Source organism: Onychostoma macrolepis, chromosome 17, assembly GCF_012432095.1.
Source record: "Onychostoma macrolepis isolate SWU-2019 chromosome 17, ASM1243209v1, whole genome shotgun sequence".
NCBI lineage: Eukaryota > Metazoa > Chordata > Actinopteri > Cypriniformes > Cyprinidae > Onychostoma > Onychostoma macrolepis.
The window spans coordinates 12,919,218-12,942,713 of NC_081171.1; the positions used below are offsets into that span (position 1 = coordinate 12,919,218).

General features: G+C 36.4%; 1 protein-coding gene across 1 annotated transcript; it reads left to right on the top strand.

Annotated features, from left to right (window-relative positions):
• The first annotated feature begins 513 nt into the window (after positions 1 to 513).
• On the top strand, positions 514 to 22,930 carry sgms1a (sphingomyelin synthase 1a). Its single transcript, XM_058748747.1, has 6 exons — positions 514 to 751; positions 14,151 to 14,983; positions 17,505 to 17,622; positions 18,575 to 18,728; positions 19,200 to 19,366; positions 20,407 to 22,930. Exons 2-6 carry the CDS (start codon positions 14,343 to 14,345, stop codon positions 20,584 to 20,586), a joined length of 1,260 nt encoding a protein of 419 aa, XP_058604730.1. The 5' UTR covers positions 514 to 751; positions 14,151 to 14,342; the 3' UTR covers positions 20,587 to 22,930.
• Positions 22,931 to 23,496: the final 566 nt, after the last annotated feature.

Sequence of the window (23,496 nt, forward strand, 5' to 3'; positions counted from 1 at the left end):
ATATTATTAAATGCTAAAATGTGTCTGTACTCTGTATGGGTTTGGGTGTAGTAGGCTTAAATAAGTAATGTATGTTAAGTATGATTAATTACTGTGTCATAAAATAATATCCAGTTAATTCACTTTACATTTATTCAGTAAGAAAACACACGTTTAACACATGAATTAGCCTGTATGTTTAACAAGCACTAGCACACCTGAGTATTTTAGATGTCGCTCTGAAACAGCACACTATACAAATTACTGTGGATAGTATTAGCCAAGGTGTTTTAACCACATGCATCCTCAGTATCCTTCATACCAATGTCATCATGGTCAAGCAGTCCACTTTTACCTAAATTACACATATTATGTTAGCTATTCAATCTGTAGAGCAACCAAACCCCTATATTTAATATGTAGACATATCATTTTATACACAGATAAATCCAGTGTTACATTCTGGTTGGACCTCGAAGAGGAGGCGGGGCGTTGAGTACTACGTCACGGGCAGGGGGACAAGACGGGATCCCCCTCCCATCCCTTTCTTCTTCTTCACTCAGGAGCCGCTTTAAATCCGCCCACTGACGCGCACGTCTCCAGCTGCAATACGCGGCCAAAACCACCAACAACATCACCACACAGTTACACTCTGACGGGAATATTTTACTCGACAGCGGGCTTGTCAGGAGAGGCGTGTTGTTTTGGCCTGGATCGGGATCGCGTCGGATCGGACGAGCTACAAGTCTTCTTTGGAGAAAATAACAGCACGGTGAGTTGGACTCAACGGAGCTGTTGATCTTCACTTCCCAGGGCCTCTTTAAGAACACGTTTCTCGTATTTTGACGTCCACTAGTCCTCTGTGGGTCTCTTCTAACCGCCCACTGTGGACTAGGGGAATTTATTTTCCACTAGGATCGAGTGATCCTTTGCTGTGTAATCTCTCTTTAATCGCTTGCCTAATCATCAGCTCTGTCGTTTCTAAAGGTAAAGAGCCGTTATGACACACCGGGAGAGAATGGCAGCTTTTGCCACGTATTAATGGAAAGCATTTGTCGTAATAGCGCGTGATCACGATGGCCGTAATAAAGTGTAACGCTTTTCTCGCGTCAGTTGACGAAAGCCGTAACAATTTATCTCACTCATAGCGCTCAGTGACAACCTGATGAGTCTAGCGTGAAAAAGTGGGTGATACATTTAGAGGCTGAGTGGCCCACATGTTGCTTTCTGGGGTTGTTAACGTAGCATGTCCTATTTTAAATTGTTGACAAATATGCCACCGAGCGATTAAAGGGATCGTTCACCCCAAAATTAGAATTCTCTGTGAGAAATATGCAAGAATTTGAAGTGGTCACTTAAAATTATTGCTGTTTGTAATACAGTATTCAGCGCATGAATGAAACCGGTTTTCGATCAAGTCAAATTGTAGTTTGGCGTCTCTGTTTCAGTTATCGCTATCCATTATAAAGACGTTTTATACTAAACAATTTTCGTGATATATTGTGAAGTGTAAGTGTGCAATAAAGCGATAAATTAAGACAGCACTCACTATTTGCCAATGGCTCGCGATCTAGCAGCTGTTGCCATGGTTACCTCCTAAAGCAAATGCGATTTCTGTTCGCGAGCGTAGCGTACTCGGACTGTTATCTAATTTTTCTGTTTACCAAAATGTTGTTGGAAAATTGGTAGCTGAAATGTATACAGAGATACTTGTATTTAAAAACAGTATTTTGTTTGTTAGACCGCCCCCCCCCCCCCAAACACACACTCATTAGGTGGTTTTAGTCGTATGACTATGTAATGTGATGTAACGTTAGTCGTATGTAACAACTAAAAAGACAAAGTATTCATTTTGAGGTGAACTATTCCTTTAAACTTCAAGGTCTGTTGAAACAGTGTCAGGAAAAATATTTTGTACCCGACTTCCAGTGAATTTTTTGCACTCTGAATCCAGATACAGTTAAGTCCTTATCACTCTCCCATAACCTTCTCTAGATATTTATTACTGAATGATTAAAATTTGTCCACTGGAGCTGCAAAACTATTGCTGTGTCTTCACAGTTCATACTTAAATTACTGCCAGCAGCGAGGACTTTGACCTTGTACTCTCTGTTTTATCCTCTCTGAGGATATCTGGAAGAGAATAATTGACCCGTCAAAACGCTGTAAAACCACATAGCTTTGATAGGAGAGTTAAAACAGTTGGTCTTAAGCCTCAGACAATTTATTGATCTTTTTGACGGCATGGAGAGAACAAAATCTGGACTCAGATGTTTACTGTGTTGTTGTGTTGGCCACGATTCTGTAGTTTGAGACCCAAGGTTAGAGTTTGTTTCTGTCTAAAGAAGCACAAGAGTGCTAAACCACTTTTTTTTCTTTGGAATGACTTGAAACTGGGCCACATCATGGAAGCCATAGTGAGAAAATGTGTTTCTAATTACTGGAAAGGAGAGCAGGAAAGAGGGAGATAACAACATACTCACATTTCACCTATAGACTTAAGCATGAAGGAATATTTAAATCTTTGATCTCTCTGGTGAGACATGTTACTCTACGTATCTGTGTAATCCTAAATATTCAGGTGATTTTTTTATTTTTTTTTTACTTAGATGTGATGTAAGATTAAAACCGGTGATTCATGTGGTTTTGCAATGAATGTATGAGGATGTTCAGTTTCTTTCACACTCCACCCTTCTCTGTCAAAGTCTCTAGTGGTTTCTCTTTCTTTCTATCTCTCTGTTTTTCTTTTTTTACTCAGACACACATCCTCTTGTCCCTGTTTTTTTCCTATCATACAATTTGTCCTACTTAAAGTGAAATGTCATATATTATGGTCTAATTATAGGAAGAGGTCTGTATTTTTATCATCAATATCCCAGGGAGGTTAATAACAACATTCACAAGCAGTGCCTTAAATTCATAGAACCCAGGATTTTTTTATTTTATTTTTTTTAATGAGCAGACACTATATCATAGAAGACATTAGTAGGTCCCCCTTGTTGTGAAAGACCACAAGAGAAAGTGTTTGTTTGGGGAAAGTTTCGGTACTTTTCAGGTACGTTGTCTTGGTTCTGTCTTCTGGTCATCTGTTTGTTTCACTTTTCCATCTGTTATAGACTCTTCTAAAGCAATGCAAACAAACTGCAACTATATCTTGCAACCGTGTTTGTATGAATGTTAGTCAAGCTTCTGTTAGTGCATTTAGATGGCAGGTGGTGTTTTGATGTGGTTTTAGGTGCAAGACTCTGGAGTATTCCAGCAGTGTTTTCAACCAGTTAATGCACTGATTACACACTTCACTTCATCACATGCATAAAAATACATGATTGCTGTTCTCAGTGCGTATTAAGGAGGTTAAATATCAGAATTTAATCTTATTAACAACATGTGCAGACTAAAGTACCGGCACAGGGTGAATGAGTATAATGAGGTAATAACAACCTTAAAGTATATGTTTTGGGAGACCTGATCAGCCCTCAAATATCTTTTAAAATCTGCCCTTGACTGAATAAATCACCCAAACGCTCTCAATACCCCTCTGTTTGTGGCACAGAAGACTATTTGTTCTTGTATTTTGAATTACAAAGATTACATTTGAATTGCAAAGACGTTTTACTTTTTACACACTAATGACAGCTTGGTTTCGGGGTGTGCCAGTGTTTATGGATGTGTCTGTTTTTTGTGTTCGGTGGTTCAGTATACTTTGGGCAAAGAATGCAAAGTAAATAGTGTAAGCCAAAGCAAATGTTTACAAAAAACTGTCAAGGGTTTACTCTATATTACCGTTACTGGTTGTATGTTTATTCAAATGAATTGTGTATTGCAAGTTAAATTAAGAGAAACCAAATGCAGGAGGAAAAAGTGGAATAGAAAAGAGAATAAGGAAGAGAAATTTGGAAATGTGTGGCAAGCAATGAATTCAAGGAAGTGCTTTGTGGTTGAGTTATTAAATTGTGAATGTTGGGCCTGCGGAGAGGAGTTGGCTTTCTGGGACAAAGTGTCTAAAGTTATGTAGAGGTCAGATAGTTCCAGCTTAGGGGATGGTTATGAGAACATGCATACTAATAAGGTTAATTAATAAAAATGTTTAAAATGCAGAGGTAAAACAGGCAGAGGCAAGGTTATGGGAGTTCATTCTTGGTGTCGCAGGTGTTTAGAGGAGCTGAGTTGAAAGAGGAACTTGTCAAGGTCGTACTAAAGGAGGAGTATATGTTTTGCATAACAACAGTTAAATTGTATTTCATTTCCAGGTTGGGGAAATTAAAGTACTGTATTTTGGTGATAAGAGTATCAGCTGATACTTTTTATTATCCACGTACACAGGGCGGGTGTGGAAACCACAAGACCTTCAACAGACTTGCGCAACAACTTTCATAAAATAAATTTTTTTCTTTAAGATGTGTGTATGCATAGTCCACAGATATTGCTGGTCAGGAGTAATTCATTCTTAAATGGATAGTTGCCCAAAAAATTAATTCATAGTTTATGTATATTATTTATATTTTATTTTTATTCACCCCCATGTCTTTTCAAATCTGTAGGACAGGGATTTCCAAACTTCCAAACTGCCTTTTGACCAAAAATATTTACTTAAAATACCCCTGAGAAGGTAATATTTAAATAATTTAATAACACATATTCGTGGTTCTGTAATGTAAGATGTCACATGACATGCAGTAAACAATCAAAATATGTAATCTTTATTAAGTATTTAATTTAATTGCATTTTTTAAAAATAAAAATTATTTTATATTTTTGTGACTTAATTGATTATTAGCTTTTCATCAACTCCCTGTAGTTCTCTTAAGAAACCCCATTGGTTCCCAAACATCAATTTGGGAAACCCTGCTGTAGGATATTCTTTCTTCTATGTAAATGTCTCAGTGTTTCATTTATTCATTTATTATTTATTTATTTTTCCATACAATAAAAGTCAGTGGAGTTCAGTGTTGTTTTCATTGTATTGACAAAGACAGTTGAAACATTCTTCCCAAATTATTCCTCCACAGAAAGAAAGTGATAGAGGTTTGGAACGACTCAAGGGTGAGTAAATGATGAGGAAATATCCATTTCTGGGTGAACTATCTTTCTCTATCTGTTTATATAAATAGAAAACAAAAATCCCACTGGCATCAGCTGTTTAAGCTGCGTTCCTGTATCTGGTAGAGCAACGCTAAGGCCATGGGTTTGATTCCAAGGGAACACGCATATTGTAAACCTATACTGTAAGTCACATTGGATAAAAGTGTCTGCCTAATGCATAAATGAAAATAAACACAACAAAAATAGCATCAGTGGTGGATTGAGGCTCACAGTGCTATGTAAATGTACACGTCTGTGAGGAGGATGCAGGCTGTAGATGTAGGCCAGGATAGCAAGGAGAGCACCAAAACAGTGTTGATGTCTTAGTCTTGGAAGCGCTGATGAATTAATCTGTGCCGTGACTTGCTTCTGTAGTCTGTAATTTCCTCATGCAGGGCTGGTAGAGCAAAAATGATTTATTTCATCTCTGAATCACAGAGACGGACACTGAAAACATCTCCTAATGGAAAAATCCACACACACTTGCAGAGCACAGTTGGAGATTCTAGTTGGTTTGCATTCCTCCTCTAAAGAAACATTTGCTTTTCCACAACCTGCTAAAAAACTAGCTTGGGAAAATAGTGAAACTGAAGCTCTCAAGGAGAATCCCATTGGGCTTTACTGTTCTCTCTTGCAAAATCAGAAGATAAGTTACAAAGAGGACATAAAATGCTTATGTTATGTTATCTGTTAATTTAGAATTTTTAAATGTTGTCATTTTGATTTTAGTTTTCAGATAACAAGTAAAAATGTAAAAACACATCACATACTTCTTGAAGTAATTTTGGCATTTGACATTAATGGCATGCTACATTTAAGCTTCATTACATTTGTCTGTGTAATAATGCATCTAAATGCCACTTCAGCTGCTTCACTTTATTCTGCAGTGGAAAGATCTGTTTTGTTGATTCTGATTTCATTCAGTTGGTAACAGTCCTATAGTGTCTTATCATACTAACTAATTATTAGTCAAATTTAACTATTTGATATGAAAAATTATGCATACATTTAATAAGGTTAGTAAAAAGATTGTATTTTATATAGGCAAAAATGACCTGGAAATCAATTTAAGTAAATTTTAGTATGCAGTCGTGAACTTTAATCATATAAAATGTAATTTCCCAGCAATAAAATTATGGCCAGTGAAAACCACTAGCCACATTGGCAGGTGAGCAAAAACGTTAATGTCAAGCCCTGGTTATAACTGCAGGTCCACTTCAGCAATTTTATGAAATGGTGGTTAGAACTCAACTTACGCAAACCTTACGCAACTAACAGTTTTTGGGCAAGTTATAAACTTTGAGTCATTATTGACTTAAATTATATCATTTGAACTAACCCAAAGCCAAAACGTATGATGCCACACATGTAAAACTATGTATTCCAATTCTATAATTCTGAAATGACAATGATTTAGAAATAATGTAATGCAAAATGGCTTTTACTGTAATGTGCGTGATGCATTTAACTGCCTGTAAAATTTAAATATTAATCAGAATATCCAGTTGTAAGCAAATCCAACTAGTGTGCTTTATCTGAGTAAAGGTAAATAAGCTATTTATTCCTGCCATGACTTTAAAGAGAACTGCGGCTTTACTGCCAGTACACACAGTGTGATAATTAGAAACTAAGAGAGAGAGTGCTTAGCTGTCCTATATGCGTATTGACCTGCACAAGTGTGTGTGTGTGTGTGTGTGTGTGCGCTGTTGCATGACTAACTGGATTTAGCAAAGACATCAATGTGTGCTGTTTGGCCATACGTCGGTCTTTATGTAATATTGGTCTTCTTTTGTGGTAGCAGGTGTGTTTTTCATGAATTTCATATGTGTAATCTGTTAAACAAAAGTTTAACCAATGACACACATGACTGTTTCCACCTTTCCATCATTTGGACTGTCTGCTAAAGAATGGACAATATTATTGACGTGGACTTCAATGGTCAGATGACTCTTCTATTCACATTGCTAGCTTGCATTGATCTCTTTTTTTTTTTTTTTGCTTGCATGCACATGTGTCTAGGAGTTGTGTCCTTGTATATGTGTGCTCTGTAAATATTTGCCACCTTTTGTGAATAGGAACTGAGCCAGGTGTGTTAAGAGGCTATGTTTGTTTTAAGATGTAAAATGAGAGGTAATCAAAACTCACTGAGAGCAGCTACGTTAATATAACTCTTGCATATACAGCATTACATTTCATTTCATACAATGTTCATGTAGTTTGAGTCATGCAAAAATGTTGTTTTGGGGCAAAAAAATATTCATTTGGCCAATACACTGTAATCTAATCTGCAGCTGTCATATTGTAACTATTTATGGTTTTGCGAATAATTAAATTTTTCTGTCCCAGATTATTTAAAAGGATAGGAATCTTTAAATACTTTTTAATAGCAATACTCAATTCTGACAAAAATCATAATCATGATTATTTTGGTCAATACTGTAAGTAATCACGAATATTTAACACGATTACAAGTTGGCCATGTGACCAAAACTTTGTATGAATGATTTATTTAAAGATAGTGATATATATATATATATATAATATCAAATATATTTTCTGTAAATAAGGTTGCTATGACATCTACATTTTAGAGACCAGCGAAATATCACAATTCTCAATACCACAGCAAAATTCTAGAGTAACCAAAATTAGTCAAAAACAAAAAAAAAAGTTTTCAAAACTATTGAAAATAATTAAACGGTCAGTAATAAAAAAGCAGAGGACAAATACATTAGAAAAAAGATACAAATGAAACAAACTGTGCTTTTGTCATGCAAGTCTAAAGTATTCAATTAACCGCCTTCTACAGAAATTGAATAATCTAATGTAAAATAAAACAGCATAGTCTTTACTGTAAGAATTTGACTTTATTTGTTTCTTATTAAAGCTACAAAAGTCGTTCAGTCAAGAGCAGCGAGTGATTAATTGCACAGCCCTACTTTTAAATATACTACATTTTAAAGGATAATGGTAAGTATATTAGTTAAATCTTTTGTGATGTGCCTTTAAAACGCACTCCATTTTGGGCTTGTCAAACCCAGACTTTTAATACCAATTTATAATAAATGCCATATAATAAATTTTATGTTTTGGAATTGAATGTTATGAGATTTCTCAGAATTCTATGGAATGTTATAGACCTTTTTCTGAACGCGGAAGTCTCCCCCGATTAGAACGGTGCTTTACATTTCTGGTTTCTAGTCACATTTACATATTTTCAGAGGCGATAATATAATGTGAAACCTATAAAAGTCATTTTTAAAAGTCATGTGGCGCCATTGTTTCATCACTTTACAGTGTCGCAATGCCTGTCTTTTTGCAGTAAAGAACCAGTTATTGTTCAATGAGTGGGAAGATGACATGAAGCGACACGAGGTTAAGCTGCATTGAAAACAGATGAGTGCACATACAACTCCCGATCGGGACGAAGTTCACAGGATTTTGTACACAGAATGATAAGAGCATACATTATTTTAACATATATTATTATTTCACAGTCAGTATTTTAACTTAAGTGCTGCAAGCCGTATACAGTGCCTGACAAGACAGATTTTCTAATATGCAAAACAAGTACTTTAAAGGAATTCCTTAGCTTACTGTCGTTACTGAGGCAGCCAACAACAGCACAGCAACCCTCTGCACATTTTTATATGTAGTTATATTGAAAAAGTTTAAATTCAGTCTATCTTTTTTTTACCCCGTTTTAATGGATTTCTATGGAGACCGGAACACGAGAGCACCCAAAAGGAAGTTAGAGTCCATCATGGCGCTGCTCATCGGTTATTCAGGAAAAAGGTCTATAGTATGGTACAAAATATGTCATGAGATTACTTGGCATTCCATGAAGATGTATGGCATTCAGTTCCATCAGTTTTCATGGTTCTTTGATGCAGTAATTATCAAGCAGTAAAATTGGGAGATCAAGGCTATGATCAGATCTTTAATATAGTTTCATTTTTGAGATTACAAGAAGTCAGGTGTTTTGAAGTATCACCATCTGCTGAAATATGACTGACAACCTTGGAAAAATTAGTAAAATGCTAAAACAGTGTTACAATATGTTGAATACAATATATGAATGTAAGGAGTTTTCTGATGAGAATAAGCAAAGGAATGCATCTGATGTCTGATAAAAGAGAGGAAGAAATAAAAACCTTGTGTTTATGAAGGGATTGTTTTTATTTTTTTATATTGTGTTCATCAGTCATGCTGGTTTTTATTGTACTGTCAGCTGTGTATGCTGAAGTCTGTGTTTATCCACATGGGTGTTCTTGCACAACATCTGCTTGTTTTTTTCTGTATCAAATGCTGTCGCTTTTTCATTCATAGCTTTTTTGGACGTCACACTTTCGGGAAGAAATGCTGTGCTTTCACTTTGTGTACAAAAAGTATCAGCAGTAGTGTTAAATGAGGATTTTTTGAAAATTTGATTGAGTAGGCTAAGATAAGATTTGTTTGTTCATGTTATGAGTTTGTCATTAATGTAGATAACTTACTGGAAAAACTGGTACAAACTGTAATGATGCACACATAATTAACATCTGAACACTCATTGTAAATGATTACGTGTATTAAATGAAAATGCATTGTTTTAGGACTATTACATTTAAAATGTCAAGTAGAGAGGCTCTAAAGATATTTACAAGATTAATGTTGGCTAATGTGTATTGCAGAGTGAGTTGACAAAACCGAATGAGCTGTGTCCTGAATTTTAAGAATGTTTATATAACAGAATTGAACTTTCTCATGTGGCCCGTTTTCTAACTTCTGAATGTTCAAAAAATGTCTACCAAGATTCAGAGGCCATGGACTGCAACTTGAGTCTTGACCTCTTGTTGTTTAACAGAATCATGTTGAATGTTAACCAACTTCAACTTTTCCACTTTTAAAATGCAAAAAAGATATGTCAAGGAAGGAAATGTTTCACGGCTGTTGATTTCCATCATAAATACTTGTATTTCTTGTATTTTCTATAAACACAATCATATGTAACAGGATAACTTCTAACAACAAATAAGGAAACAGCATGAGCAGATGAATTTGTCAGATCCTCCTGTGAGCCAAAAATGAAACCGGTTTAGTGATGTCATAGGGTTAAGGCCTGACCAAAAATAGTAGAATAAATCAAAAATAAATATTGTGGGAAACTAAACTGTTTCTTACCCACAGGTCATTTCTCTAAGAGCAACACAGATCTGCTAAAAGGATGACAGCTAATGGTTGGCTGGTCATCTGACATATGGCCTATGGTTATTTGGCATCATTTCCAAGTTTCTATTTACTTGTTGTTGTTTCTTGTGCTTGCTGGTTTTGCTTTGTGTGTGTGTACATGTGTGTGAGTGAATTTCCCCCCTTAAGCTGATTTAACAACCAAAGGTCTTCTAAATATAGTGTTGAGTCAGAGTCTTTTAATCTTTCTCTCTCTCTCTCTCTCTCTGTCAAAGTTTGCTCTTTGTATTCTGATGTATGCTCAATTACACACACATACAAGCTACAGCTTGGCAGGTAGAAGTCATAATCCACATTTCAGAACATTTAGATGTGTGTGGCGTAACAATTACGTAACACGTAATATTGTCTATATGTCTATGTAGGGCTGCAACTAACGATTATTTTAATAATCGATTAATCTGTCGATTATTTTTTCGATTAATCGATGAATCAGATTTTTTTTTTTTAAAAAGCATTCATTTCCAACCCTTTATTCAAAAACAGAACTAAAATCTTTAGAAAGTGCACAAACATGTTGCTCCTTGAACATCCCTGAGCTGTTATAATAATAATAAAATAAAATAAAATGGACTAACACAAAAACATACACATGTATGCTTTACATCTGCCAAATATATAGACTTTTGGGTGGGGGGGGGGGGGGGGTGCAAAAATTAAATAATTTAACAACACTGCGTCGTTAGCGTTGGTATTGTATCAGAAACCTGCACTTAACATTATATGAAAATCAAGCTCAAATGGAGTTAATAATGTTTTTGACCAGAGAATGACGGAGATGGAGTGTTTTGTCTGTCGTTAGAACGGCTGTAACTGTTATGCAGTGCATAAGTGCATTAAGTGCATTATGCTTTCATCAACTTTACAGGTTATATAACTTTGATTGTAGCTATATGGGCGCTTAGTTTTTCTTGTTGTTTAATACACTTGGCCAAAATCTCAAATTAAGCGCTTATGCACATAATGCACAGGATATTTAAAACGATATAGACAGCAAATAACTAATTCTTCTCCACTCTTCAAACACACAAAAACATTATCCTTTACTGACATAGTGTTTGAGTAAAGAAAACGCTGTACTATTCAAACACCAATTATTTATTCACCCTTGCATTGCGAAAAGCAGAGATCTCATCTTCTCCAGGCTGTGCGCGCGTCAATCTGAACGGAGGCGGGTGAAGTTACGAGGTCTCGCTGAGAGCTCGATGATCCAATGGCGTTAAGTTTTACTGACAAGTTATTTTAATGCTTATAATTGGTTTACTATTTTTAAAACTCTCTGATTTAAAATAATAAAACGAATTATAAGCGACTCAAGTTTGGATAATTTTTCACAGCACCTGACTGGGCTAGGGTATGGCAACTGCCATACTCTGCCATACGCAAACGCCGCCCCTGCTCCCACACCTTGGATGACTTGGGTCGCACGGATTTCTCTGCCTCCGCCATGTATCTTTCCTCTACCTCCGCTCGTTTTTTTTTTTTTTTTTTTACTTTTTGTTTTTATTTATGAGGCGCCAAACTCTGCTAGCATCCGTGCGCGAGAGAGACCGAGTGTGTTCACTCGCTCCGCGCTCAACTAAAGTTTTTATTTTTTTTAATAATCAAACGCGTCTCGCGTCGCGACACAACGAATCGATTATGAAATTCGTTGCCAACGCTTTTAGTAATCGATTTTTATCGATTTAATCGATTCGTTGTTGCAGCCCTATGTCTATGTATGTCCTGATTCGACATACATAGTCAAAGCTGGAAGCATTGACTTTTAAATAAAGTTTGTACAGCTCTACAGTGAACCAGACTTTATGGGCCTAACAATATAACATAGCAGTGACCTCCCACTGTTGCTTCAGGAGGTATTTTTCCCATTCATGTTTGTACTTTTATGAAATAATATATTTTATGATTCATCCCTTGAATCATTATGAACTATTGTTCATAATGTTGTTCATATTTTTATAAAAAAAATTGTAAAGTTTATTCGCGTATACACAAGTTTGGCTCAATAAGATTTAAAAAAAGCAAAATAATACTTTAATTCTGCAAAGGAAACCGTAAACAGGGATAGTAAAGACATTTGTAATGTTACAAAAAGTTTCTATTTCTGCTCTTTTGAACTTTCTGTTCCTCAAAGAATCCTAAAGGATTCTAAAGGATCATGTGACACTGGAGTAGTGACTGCTGAAAATTCAGTAGATTTTAAATTATATGAAAATAGGAACATTATTCTAAATTAAGAACAATTTACACTATCAAATAACTGTAGCCTTGGTGAACATAAGCGACTTCTTTCAAAAATATTTAATAATGTTATTTACATTGTTCAAACTTTTGAATAGTGTATATAGTGTAAGAGAAGATTGCATCTTCTTTCCATTTCATTTTAAATTAATGTTGTTATATTCATTATAATTAAAGCTGCAGTCCGTACGTTTTGCCTCTTTGTCGCCATCTCTGTTTGAAAACCTGCAATTGCAGCTGTGTGCGGAATTATCTTCCTTGCGTGGGATGTGCTCCGGCACGGCTCCAGTGCGGATGAATCTAATGTTTTGAGGAGTGTGTGTGGCAGTCAGTCATCGCGCTGGTGTGGATATTTACTGTACTTCGCAATCACAGATTCTTGCCTATGTCTTGTAATATATGACGCAAATAAGAATTTTCACCATATATTGTCATCTGAACAAGTGTGAACAAGTCTGCCACGCTTGTTCTGACCAACTGAGGAAAAAAGCATTACAATAAATCGCGCTACCGATGGTGATTTAATCTAAAGATCGGTTAGCTCATATCACATCAAACCGTGCAAATTATTATTATTGTTATACTTTATTCTCAAATTATTAATGTTAACAACATCAGCATTGTGTGACTATGAGTATAGTGTGTATTAGCGTGTAGATTTCAATTTCTGTACAGTCTAATATCTGTTTGTCATACCATTCGAATTTCATATTAAGAAATTTTTAACCCAAAAAGCAACCTATGCTCCCTTCGAACTGTTTTTCTTTAAAATACAAATCTTGTAATGCCATGCTATCTGTAATCAGAAGCACATTTAAAACTGGAATATAATTTAATTTCATTCACATATGTTTCATAAACATTACAATCCACCATCAAAATGGTACATTTAATTATTTTAGCTGCTGTGAGAAAAGGCTATAAACGATCCGCCTCCTGCAGGATCCTCACATGCGATAGCCTAGTAGCCGGGACAACTTCTTTATGTTTACAGACGTGACGTGATGCGGCAGCATGCTCGAATTTCACATGAAAACCTACCACTCAAATTAGAAAACATTATTATAAATTAACCGTTTTGAATCAGGCTTATCAAGTAAGGTAATAGTTTTGAACACTGGCTGGTTATGTACTTGCTCAAATATTGATTTTGGATAATTTTTAACCAAAAAAAGTTATAGACTGCAGCTTTAAGTTATATTCACATTGACTTGCAGTAGTACTGACTTCTGGAGAAGCAAATGTGCTCTTTTTCTACTGAAATATTTCTGAAGAATGACTGTAGATTAAAATGGTGATTCGGACCAAAGTGTAGCTTGGAATTTCTTCTTTTTTTTTTTTTTTACACAGACAGCTAAACTACAGTTGCTATGGTTGGGAAACACTAACAAACAAAATGAATGTTAATTATATGTTCCTTTGACACACTCAAACAAAGTGCCTGTTGTGCTCACAGTTACTGTCGTTGGGCCACACTGTCGAACAGGATGTATGCTCGTGACACCTCTGTATGACTGTCAGCAAAAATGTGTTGTTTTCTAGGGTATATGATTATTTACTTTTTCTGCTATAACAAATCTCGATCTGTTAGCTAACTTGTATGTTCTTTTCTTTTTCAGGGCCATACATTGGTGCACAAAAATACTCAGATTTTGCCATTACTCAATTTAACAACAGAGGAGGAGGAGGGGTGAAAAATTGGACCTCCCAACTACTCTCGTCCAATGTCCCAGAGACACTATGACTATCGGGGCACCAAACTGCTGAGTGAAAACCCCTGAAACAGCCCTCCTACTTACTCTTATCCAGACATGAAGGAGGTGAGGCTGTGGACAGCCAGTGACGTCTCTGATTGGCTGACCGACGAAGGCTTGCAGGAGTACACAGATGCATTGCGGAACGTGGATGGCCCTGCCCTCTTGAAACTCTCTGAGGAAGACTTTAAGGCCTCGCCTTTGTCCCTGGTCACAGGGGACAGTGGTCGACAGCTTTTGGAACGCATAGAGACTTTGCGCTTCACCAGCCACATGAAGGCGCACAAGAGCAACAACCATGAAAACAGCCACCACGTCAATGGTCACGCTGGCATTGCTCTTGCCAACGGCAGTGTGAGCAATGGCAAGGTCAACAACGGCATTCCAAAGAATGGCTTGCACTCGAAGCCGGTTCGCATCTTGATTCCGTCGCTGCCTGAGCAGGAGCGCACACCGTATCCCACGGAGTGGTTCAAAACAGGTGTGGCCTTCCTTTACGCTCTGTTCTGCTTCCTCACTACAACAGTTGTGATTTCAGTGGTGCACGAACGTGTCCCACCCAAGGAAGATTCTCCGCCCCTGCCGGATAAATTCTTTGATCTGTTTGATCGTGTGGAGTGGGCGTTTTCCATCTGTGAGATCAACGGCATGCTGCTTGTGGGACTGTGGTTTACGCAGTGGCTTCTGCTTAAACACAGGTCAGTTCCTTAATCATTTTTTCGAATGGTTTTAATCTATGAACTCTCCTAGTTTCTGTACATTTAAAGGGATAGTTTACCCATTTTCTCATTTACTCCCCCTCATGTCGTTCCAAACCTGTATGAGTTTCTTTCTCATGTTGAGCATAAAAGATATTTTGAAGAATGCTGGTAATCAAACAGTTGATGGTATTTCTTTCCCTACTATGACCTACTAGTCAGTGGGGACCAACAACTCTTTGTTTCTTTAAAATTCTTCAAAATATCATCTTTTGTGTTCAACATAAGAAAGAAAATTGATGTGTGTGTGTGTGTATATATATATATGTATATGTACACGCACACACGCATCTGGTTTGCTATCCTTGTGGGGACTCTCCATAGACTCTCCAAATGCTTTTTCTACTGTACAGACCATATATTATATTGCCCTACACCAACCTACCCCTTACAGGAAACTTCTCTGCATTTTTAGATTTAAAAAAAAACTTCATTCTGTGTGATTTATTAGCTTGTTTACCCGTGGGGACCTCAATGTAGGTCCCCACTGTGACACGAGTCCCCATGAGTTTGTGTGTATTCAGGTTTAAGTCCCCACCTGAATAGAAAAACAGGTACACACACACATATATACATATATGTATGTATATGTATATATGTATATATATGTGTACACTGATCGCGCTGTGATGCGCCTACAGACTTAACATCAGATCGAGCATCCAAGACTTCAACAATCCTTATATATATATTATATATATATATATAATACTCCTTAAAAACATTACAAGTATTCACATTTCACACTGGTGAATCGTAACCAGGTTGTAAGTACTACTTCAAAATGCCAAAAGAAGAAACAGGAGCAAGAGAAAAAATTATATATATATATATATATATATTAGGCAATTTAATGAAAACTGCTTTTAAACTCAAACAGGCTGTTCATCAGCTGATCAAAAGTTTAAATCTGCTCCATAATATGGCTTTCATGTCATTGTCCTTAAAGCAATCACACTGTCATGACCTCCTGATGGCAAAGGCAAAAAGTCTTTGTCTTTGAACGTGGCGGGATTGTTGATTTGCACAAGCAAGTGCACACGCAACGCGCCATCGCTGCCAAGGTTGGACGCAGTAAGACAGACATTTTACATTTCTTAAAAGATCCTGAGAGTTATGGGACAAAAAAGTCAAGTGGTGAATCTGACGGGCTGTCCGTGAAGACACAGGCCGATCCTCAACCCAAATTAAGGCCCTTACTGATGCTGACTGCAGCCTAATAACCATAAGACGGCATCTGCGAGAGAAGGGCTTAAAGAACAAAAACCGTCTTCAAAAACCACGTCACCTCCCACGCCACAAACTTGCCCGTTTGGAATTTGCAAGGGAGCACCAAACATGGGACATTGAAAGGTGGAAGAAAGTTGTATTCCCTGAAAATGTAAAAAATTTTACCTGGATGGTCCTGATGGCTTCCAACGTTACTGCCATGACAAGGAGATGTTTTCTATGGAGCTTCAGGTTGCGCAGGGGCGTCAAACGGTGGCTGGCTATGTGGACATGTTGCAGCGGGCATCACTCTTGACTGAGGGCCCTCGTCTGTGTGGTAACGACTGGGTCTTTCAACAGGACAACTCTGCAGTTCACAACAACCGCCTGACGAAGGACTTCTTCCAGGACAATAACGTCGCTCTTTTGGACCATCCTGCGTGTAACCCTAATCTCTTTTTGGGTCTACCACTTGACTTTTTTTGTCCCATAACTCTCAGGATCTTTTAAGAAATGTGAAATGACTGTCTTACTGCGTCCAACCTTGGCAATGATGGCGTTTTGCATGCGCACTTGCTTGTGCGGCTCAACAATCCCGCCACGTTCAAAGACAGAAAGACTTTTTGCCTTTGCCATCAGGAGGTCATGACAGTGTGACTGCCTGAAGGACAATGACACGAAAGCCATATTTTGGAGCAGATTTGAACTTTAAGGCTATGGTCTTAAACTTTTGATCAGATGATGAACAGCCTGTTTTGAGTTTAAATGCAGTTTTCATTAAATTGCCTATTCTCTATTTTTTTTCTCTTGCTCCTGTTTCTTCTTTTGGCATTATAAAGCAAAACGTACAACCTGGTTACGATTCACGACATGCGAATACTTGTAATGTTTCCTCCGGTCTTAAGATTTTGTTCAGAAGTGAGTGTGTGTGTGTGTGTGTGTGTGTGTGTATGTATATATGTATATGTTATTTTAAGTCATCTTGAGCTCCTCCTTGACAGTTTGCAAAGGCCCTCTAGCGGGCCCCGGCCCCCAGGTTGAGAACCACTGCATTATCCACCAACTAAAGCACATCCCAGCTTGTTAAATTTATTTCATGACACAATCTCCTAAACAGCTGAATCACAACTTAAATCATCTCCTGTCGTGACTCATAAACAGTCCAGAATGCTTTCTTCAGCGTTGCGATCCATAAACTATGACCTATTGTATGATCTGGCAATTTTTTTGACTGATTTTTCTCCGTTTGCAGGTCCATAATCGGCCGCCGGTTCTTTTTTATTGTGGGAACTCTGTATTTGTACAGATGCGTGACCATGTACGTTACGACATTACCTGTGCCAGGCATGCACTTCAAGTGTTCTCCAAAGGTAACTGTTTAAGGACGAGAATACTTGTAACTTGTCACTGAAACTAGACCTTTATGCAGGTTAATGCTGGTCTAGAATAGGCATACTACTTGAAGTGAATAGTGTTACAGGTGTAAACAGGGTCAAGTGCTCAAACCACATTTGGTGGTAGGTGAAAACACGTGACATCAAAAAATCCTGAACTCTGCCATAGTTTCAGATGTCGTTTATGCTTCTAAATATGAATATGAAACTGATGTTTAAGAGCTACAGCAGAAATTATCTGTGACTAATGACCTATACTTCTGGTCTTCTCTTCACACAAAGCTATAGGTCACACTTGGTGAAGCATATAAGCTGTATGCACCACTTCTGTAAATAGCTTCTTTTTTTTTTGCTGAACATGTGGTTTCTGGTTTCATAGTGTAAGAGAATTTACATTAACCATACTCTAGAAAAGTGAAGGCAGAATATTTATTTTTACTATTGTAATTTATAGTAAATACTATTGTGTTTTTGAACCATACTATAGTAAAGTACTTGAATTAATTGGTTGTGGTAATTCTATAGTAATATAAACAAATTACTTTTCTACAACTATAGGGTATATTATACTACAATACACTACAGTTTACTGTAGTAAAAACTAAAGTGTACTGCAGTATTTATTACAGTTTATCAGTTCACTATAGTTAATACAACAGTATGCTGTAGCATTCATTAACGAAGTGTTGTAAATACTGTAATATATGCAGTATAATAAACTTTACTATAGTATGGTTCAAAAACACTATAGTATTTACTATAAATTACAATATTATTTTTTCATGTGGGTTGAATCAAAGTTTGTGAGAGAGCATAAAGTAATAAAGATAATGCAATGAAGAAATGAAAATAACATGTTAGTTGTTTGTCGATCTTTAAATGATTTTGTGCTTGTAAATGCTTATGTGTGTTTGTGTGTGTCTTCCAGCTCTTCGGTGACTGGGAGGCACAGTCACGGCGGGTAATGAAAATGATGGCTGGTGGTGGTCTGTCAATCACTGGTTCTCACTCTTTGTGTGGAGATTACTTGTACAGTGGACACACAGTGATGCTGACACTAACATACCTCTTTATTAAAGAGTGTGAGTACACATTTATGAACAATCATGTCGAAATATGCTTTTAAAAATTGATTTTTACCCTCTATATCAGGGATCTCCAACCCTGCTCCTGGAGAGCTACCGTCCTGCAGATTTCAGTTCCAACACACCTGTCTGCAATTAACAAGTAGCCTTGAAGATCTTGATTAGCTGGTTCAGGTGTGTTTGATTGGGGTTGGAGCTGAAATCTGTAGGAAGGTAGCTCTCCAGGAGCAGGGTTGGAGACCCCTGCTCTATATGATGTCGTGATTGGCTGATATCGCCTTCTAGTGGACATGATGGGCAATAACACAAATATTAAAACATGTTATACAATGCACAAAAATACTTAAAACCATTGATAACATATGTGAGTTCGGTATGTCTGCCTGCACTTTGAAACTATTATACAATTTAAAAAAATATATATTTTTAATATATATATATATATATTATTATTTTTTTTTTTTACAGATTCTCCACGGAGGTTCTGGTGGTATCACTGGATCTGCTGGTGCCTGAGTGCCATCGGCATCTTCTGCATCCTGTTGGCTCATGATCACTACACCATCGACGTGGTGGTGGCCTACTTCATGACCACACGCCTCTTCTGGTGGTACCATACAATGGCCAATCAGCAGGTACATTTGTAGTTTAAAACTAGGAAATTTACTGGATTTAAGCATCTTGTGCTTACTTAATAATTCATACAAGATATATTTTTAAAAATCATGCTGTAACTGTGTGTCTCAAATATGATAGAGCAGGCATCAGAGGTATATTCATTGCAGTCTAAATTAGATTTTTATTTATGTACTAAATTAAATAAATTATAAATTGACCATTTTTTTAAGATATATTTAAAGTGGTAATCAATATTTATATGCATTTCTTATTTAGGCAGCTTACAGCATGACAAGACAAATCAATGGAATTCAATAGAACTGCAATGAAAGACATTTTTGTTGTAATTAATAAATTTATTATTTGTGTGTGTGTGAGATATATAAATTACATTACACTTGCACAAATGTTCAAAGAATCCGATTCGGTTTTTCAATTTGAAATTCTTTATTTCTATGATTATGTCTATATAAAATTACAATATTTACAATACGATAATAATACATATATTATTATGCACATTATACAAAGAATTATACATAAATCAAGTAGTGACTAGAAAAAGATTATACAATATCACTAACATTTTTTTTGTGTAATTAAAAGAAGTAATTAAAAATAAGATTTAAAAATCAAGAACAGGATAATATATAAAGTATATAAAGTATGTGGTGTTCCTGTGGTTCAGTGGTAGAGCATTGCGTTAGCAGCACGAAAGGTCATGGGTTCAATTCCCAGGGAACACACATACTGATTAAAAAAAATGTATAGCCTGAATGCACTGTAAGGCGCTTTTAAGCGTCTGCTAAATGCATAAATGTAAATATAAAATGAATATTTATCAAGATATGAAGAAATAAATACGTTCATATATATATTAGTATTGATGACCTTTTGATCAAGCCAGTAGTTGGTTTCTGAGGGTGTGCAGCTAAAAAAAAGTTTCGCTACAGTTGATGGGTCTTCACCCAGTAACATCTGCATTTGAACTATTTCTGTGGCATTGCATTTTTTGTCTATTAAGTCTCCTAACTTAATCTCCTCTGCTGTTCTTTAGGCTCTAAAGGAAATTTCCACTGGCAACCTGTTCTCTCGTGTGTGGTGGTTCAGCCCATTCCAATACTTTGAGAGTAACGTCCGTGGCATTGTGCCTCGAAACTACCAGCTGCCATTCTTGTTACAAACAATGACGAGCGCCCGGGTTAAGTACAGTAAGCTGGACTCCCGTGAGTCATGACCCATGGCTCCTGATTGGCTGGAGCTCTGTGAGACTCTAAAAGAGAAACTACTCTTCCCATCAAGCCCTGCAAAACTGGTTGAGCACTGTGACGCATATGCACAGATCATTTTGTAGTATTTGAAGTATTTCAATGTCCCTAGCAGGTATGTATATGTAGAGCAGAGCATCTAACAACTGGATTTGATTTGCTGCTCTTTATAGTAGTTAAAAATGGCCAGGCCTTGGTCTAATAGAGAACTAAGCCTTTTTGCTGTCTTCTCAATGGACTTGGTCTGGCGGAATATGTCATTAAAGTTAATTTACCTGCCAAAACTGTATTGAATAAACTGGAAACCTTATAAAAAAAAAAAAAAAACAGATTTTCTTTTTAAAAAGCATCTTTTTGTAATAATTTTATTAATTCTGGAGTAAGACTTTTTCTAAATATTTCGCAGGTTTATTTTCCAAAAAAGTATCGTCCAAATAGAATATCTTTTTTAGATTTGTACCTTCCTGAAAGCTGGGACCCATACAGCTTCAGTGTTTTCTAGTGCCTTTCTTCCATACGCAGATTCAACATACAAATGTAATATATACACACACACATCAATACATTCACCTTGTAGATGCTTTAAACGTTTATATAATGTGTTAACCCGCAATGTTGTCTGTCTGAATGTCTAAATGTTTCGTTTGGCCTGTGATCATTCAGAGAGGCAGTGTTTTTATAGAAGTTCTGCCTTTCACATTACAACAATCCTTCAAATCAAACCCTGAGCACACACACTTCCTAGTGTTTAAAACTGGATGATTGTGTTCAATTATTCATTACTGAAGATTTACTTTTTCTTTTCAGTATCATCCATTGGTCTAGCAAACAGAATACAGATGAAATATAGGAGGATTGGCGTTTTTCGTTCAGGATATACTGTTCATTTGACAAAACACTGCTCAAATTTTGTCACGACTGAAGGGCTGTTCATGCAGGACATGTTTTTGCTTTCAAAAAAGGTATGCGTAGTGGAAGGAAACGAAACGTTTTTTAACTTGCAAAACGCAGTGATTGTGGTCAGAGATGTCTGTGTGAGGTATGTTTACATAGCCAAACAACTAAAAGTGGTGCAGATGTGTGCCAGAACACATCTCGTGTGACTGGCCTCAACGTGTGTTTCGTTAACTCATTTAATGCACCAAAGTTTTTATCACGAGGTTAGATCAGTCTCTTACTGCAAAATAGTTTTCATAAAGAATCAAAGCTAAGCTTTGGAAACCATCCTAATATTAAGGAAAGTCAGAAAAGATTTATTTATACAGACTGAATGTTTACAATATTACACTAATGATGTAAGTGTGTGTAGATGGGGTAATCTGTACATTAAATAACATGTAATATTGTTGTATACTGTACAACATAACATGTTCATCTGTCAAAGTAAATTACCCTTATATGTGTAGTTTTAAACTATTAAAAGTTTGGTAAAAGAAGGTAGTCGAGGGCTTCTTCTTTAATGTGAAGTGTGTCTGCTCAAAATGTGCTTCTACTAGCCAAAGGGAATCATCACGTCTCTTGCTAAATAGCCGGAAGTTTTGTAAATGTTCTGGAGCAAGAACCAAATAGAAACTGGTGTTATTTGTGACAGGTAGACTGAATGACAGGCCTGTAAAACGACTGAATGAATCTCTGAAGTGTGAATGGACAATCAGTGACTGTACACAGTTTAGAACTGGAAGGATAATCAGAAGCACTTTAAAATGATTCCCAGCCACACGCTTCTCCAACACACTGCACTTCAGTGACCTGACCGCTAATAAACCCGGAGGGCAAAAACACTGTTTTATTATTCCTCCAAGTAACAGCCTGAATGATGATGGGTTAATGCTGTGTCCTTCAAATGAAACTGACAGTGGAATCAGACCTGTGAATGTGCGACACGTACCAATATTCAGCCGAAATGTAACATTTAGTGTGGATATGGATGGCTGCTATATGCCACAGAATTATATTTGTTAGGTTTTTTTTTTTGGAGACCATGGAAAAGTCATAAAAACCAGTGTTGGGTTATAGACGATATTAAGTTCTAAATAATAAATTGTTTATTTAATTGGGAAATCCAGATTGTTAAGCTGTTAATTTAGCTTTGTGTTACACTGCCAACTGATTGACTTGAGAAGTGAACACAGTGTTGGCTTATGACTGTAAATGCATGTTGTTGTTTTTTTGTTGTTGTTTTGTTTCCTTTTCATTGTCAATCATAAATCCAGCATTGTCAAATTACTTTGTCTAATGTAAACCTGTGCTAAACAATCTCTTAATGTGAGGCACGGAGTGGGGCAGATACTGAATAAAAATTTTAATATTCTGTATTGTTGTCTAAATTTCCATTATTTTTTTCCCATTACTGTATTCCAAGAGTCAATTAGATGACTGCTGTTCTTCATCAGCTCTTACTGTCTGACAATGACTTTTTAGATGTAGATGGTTTAGATCTAATCATAGCATCCCTCATCCTGAGAGTATATTGAGTGGATGCTGACTATTCCACAATAGCAAGTATACTTGCTATTGTGGAATAGTCAGCATCCACTCAATATACTGTAAAAAATGATTGCGCCAATTAGTTATCATAACTTAACATTTTGAGTTAAGTTAACTTATCTGGATTGAACTTGTTGAGATAACTCAAATATCAACGTTTTTCTTGGCTGAACTAATCAGACTTAAAAGAATGAGTCAACTGAACTCCGATAAATCAGTTAACATAACTGCTTCAAACATTTGAGCTTTAAATAGCCTAGTACAAATATGTGCAAATGGAAACTAATAAATATTTTATATCAATACATTTTAAAATTGTATTTGCATGTAATCAACTATTTTTTAATTTTATGTATTTTATATATTTTTATGCATGCCATTTATAAAGTAAT

Bases quoted from the DNA above. Each gene is read 5' to 3' on its own strand.
- sgms1a (XM_058748747.1), top strand. From the start codon at position 14,343: ATGAAGGAGGTGAGGCTGTGGACAGCCAGTGACGTCTCTGATTGGCTG. The intron at 14,984-17,504 runs GTCAGTTCCTTA...CTCCGTTTGCAG, and splicing joins TGGCTTCTGCTTAAACACAG to GTCCATAATCGGCCGCCGGT. The intron at 18,729-19,199 runs GTGAGTACACAT...TTTTTTTTACAG, and splicing joins ATACCTCTTTATTAAAGAGT to ATTCTCCACGGAGGTTCTGG.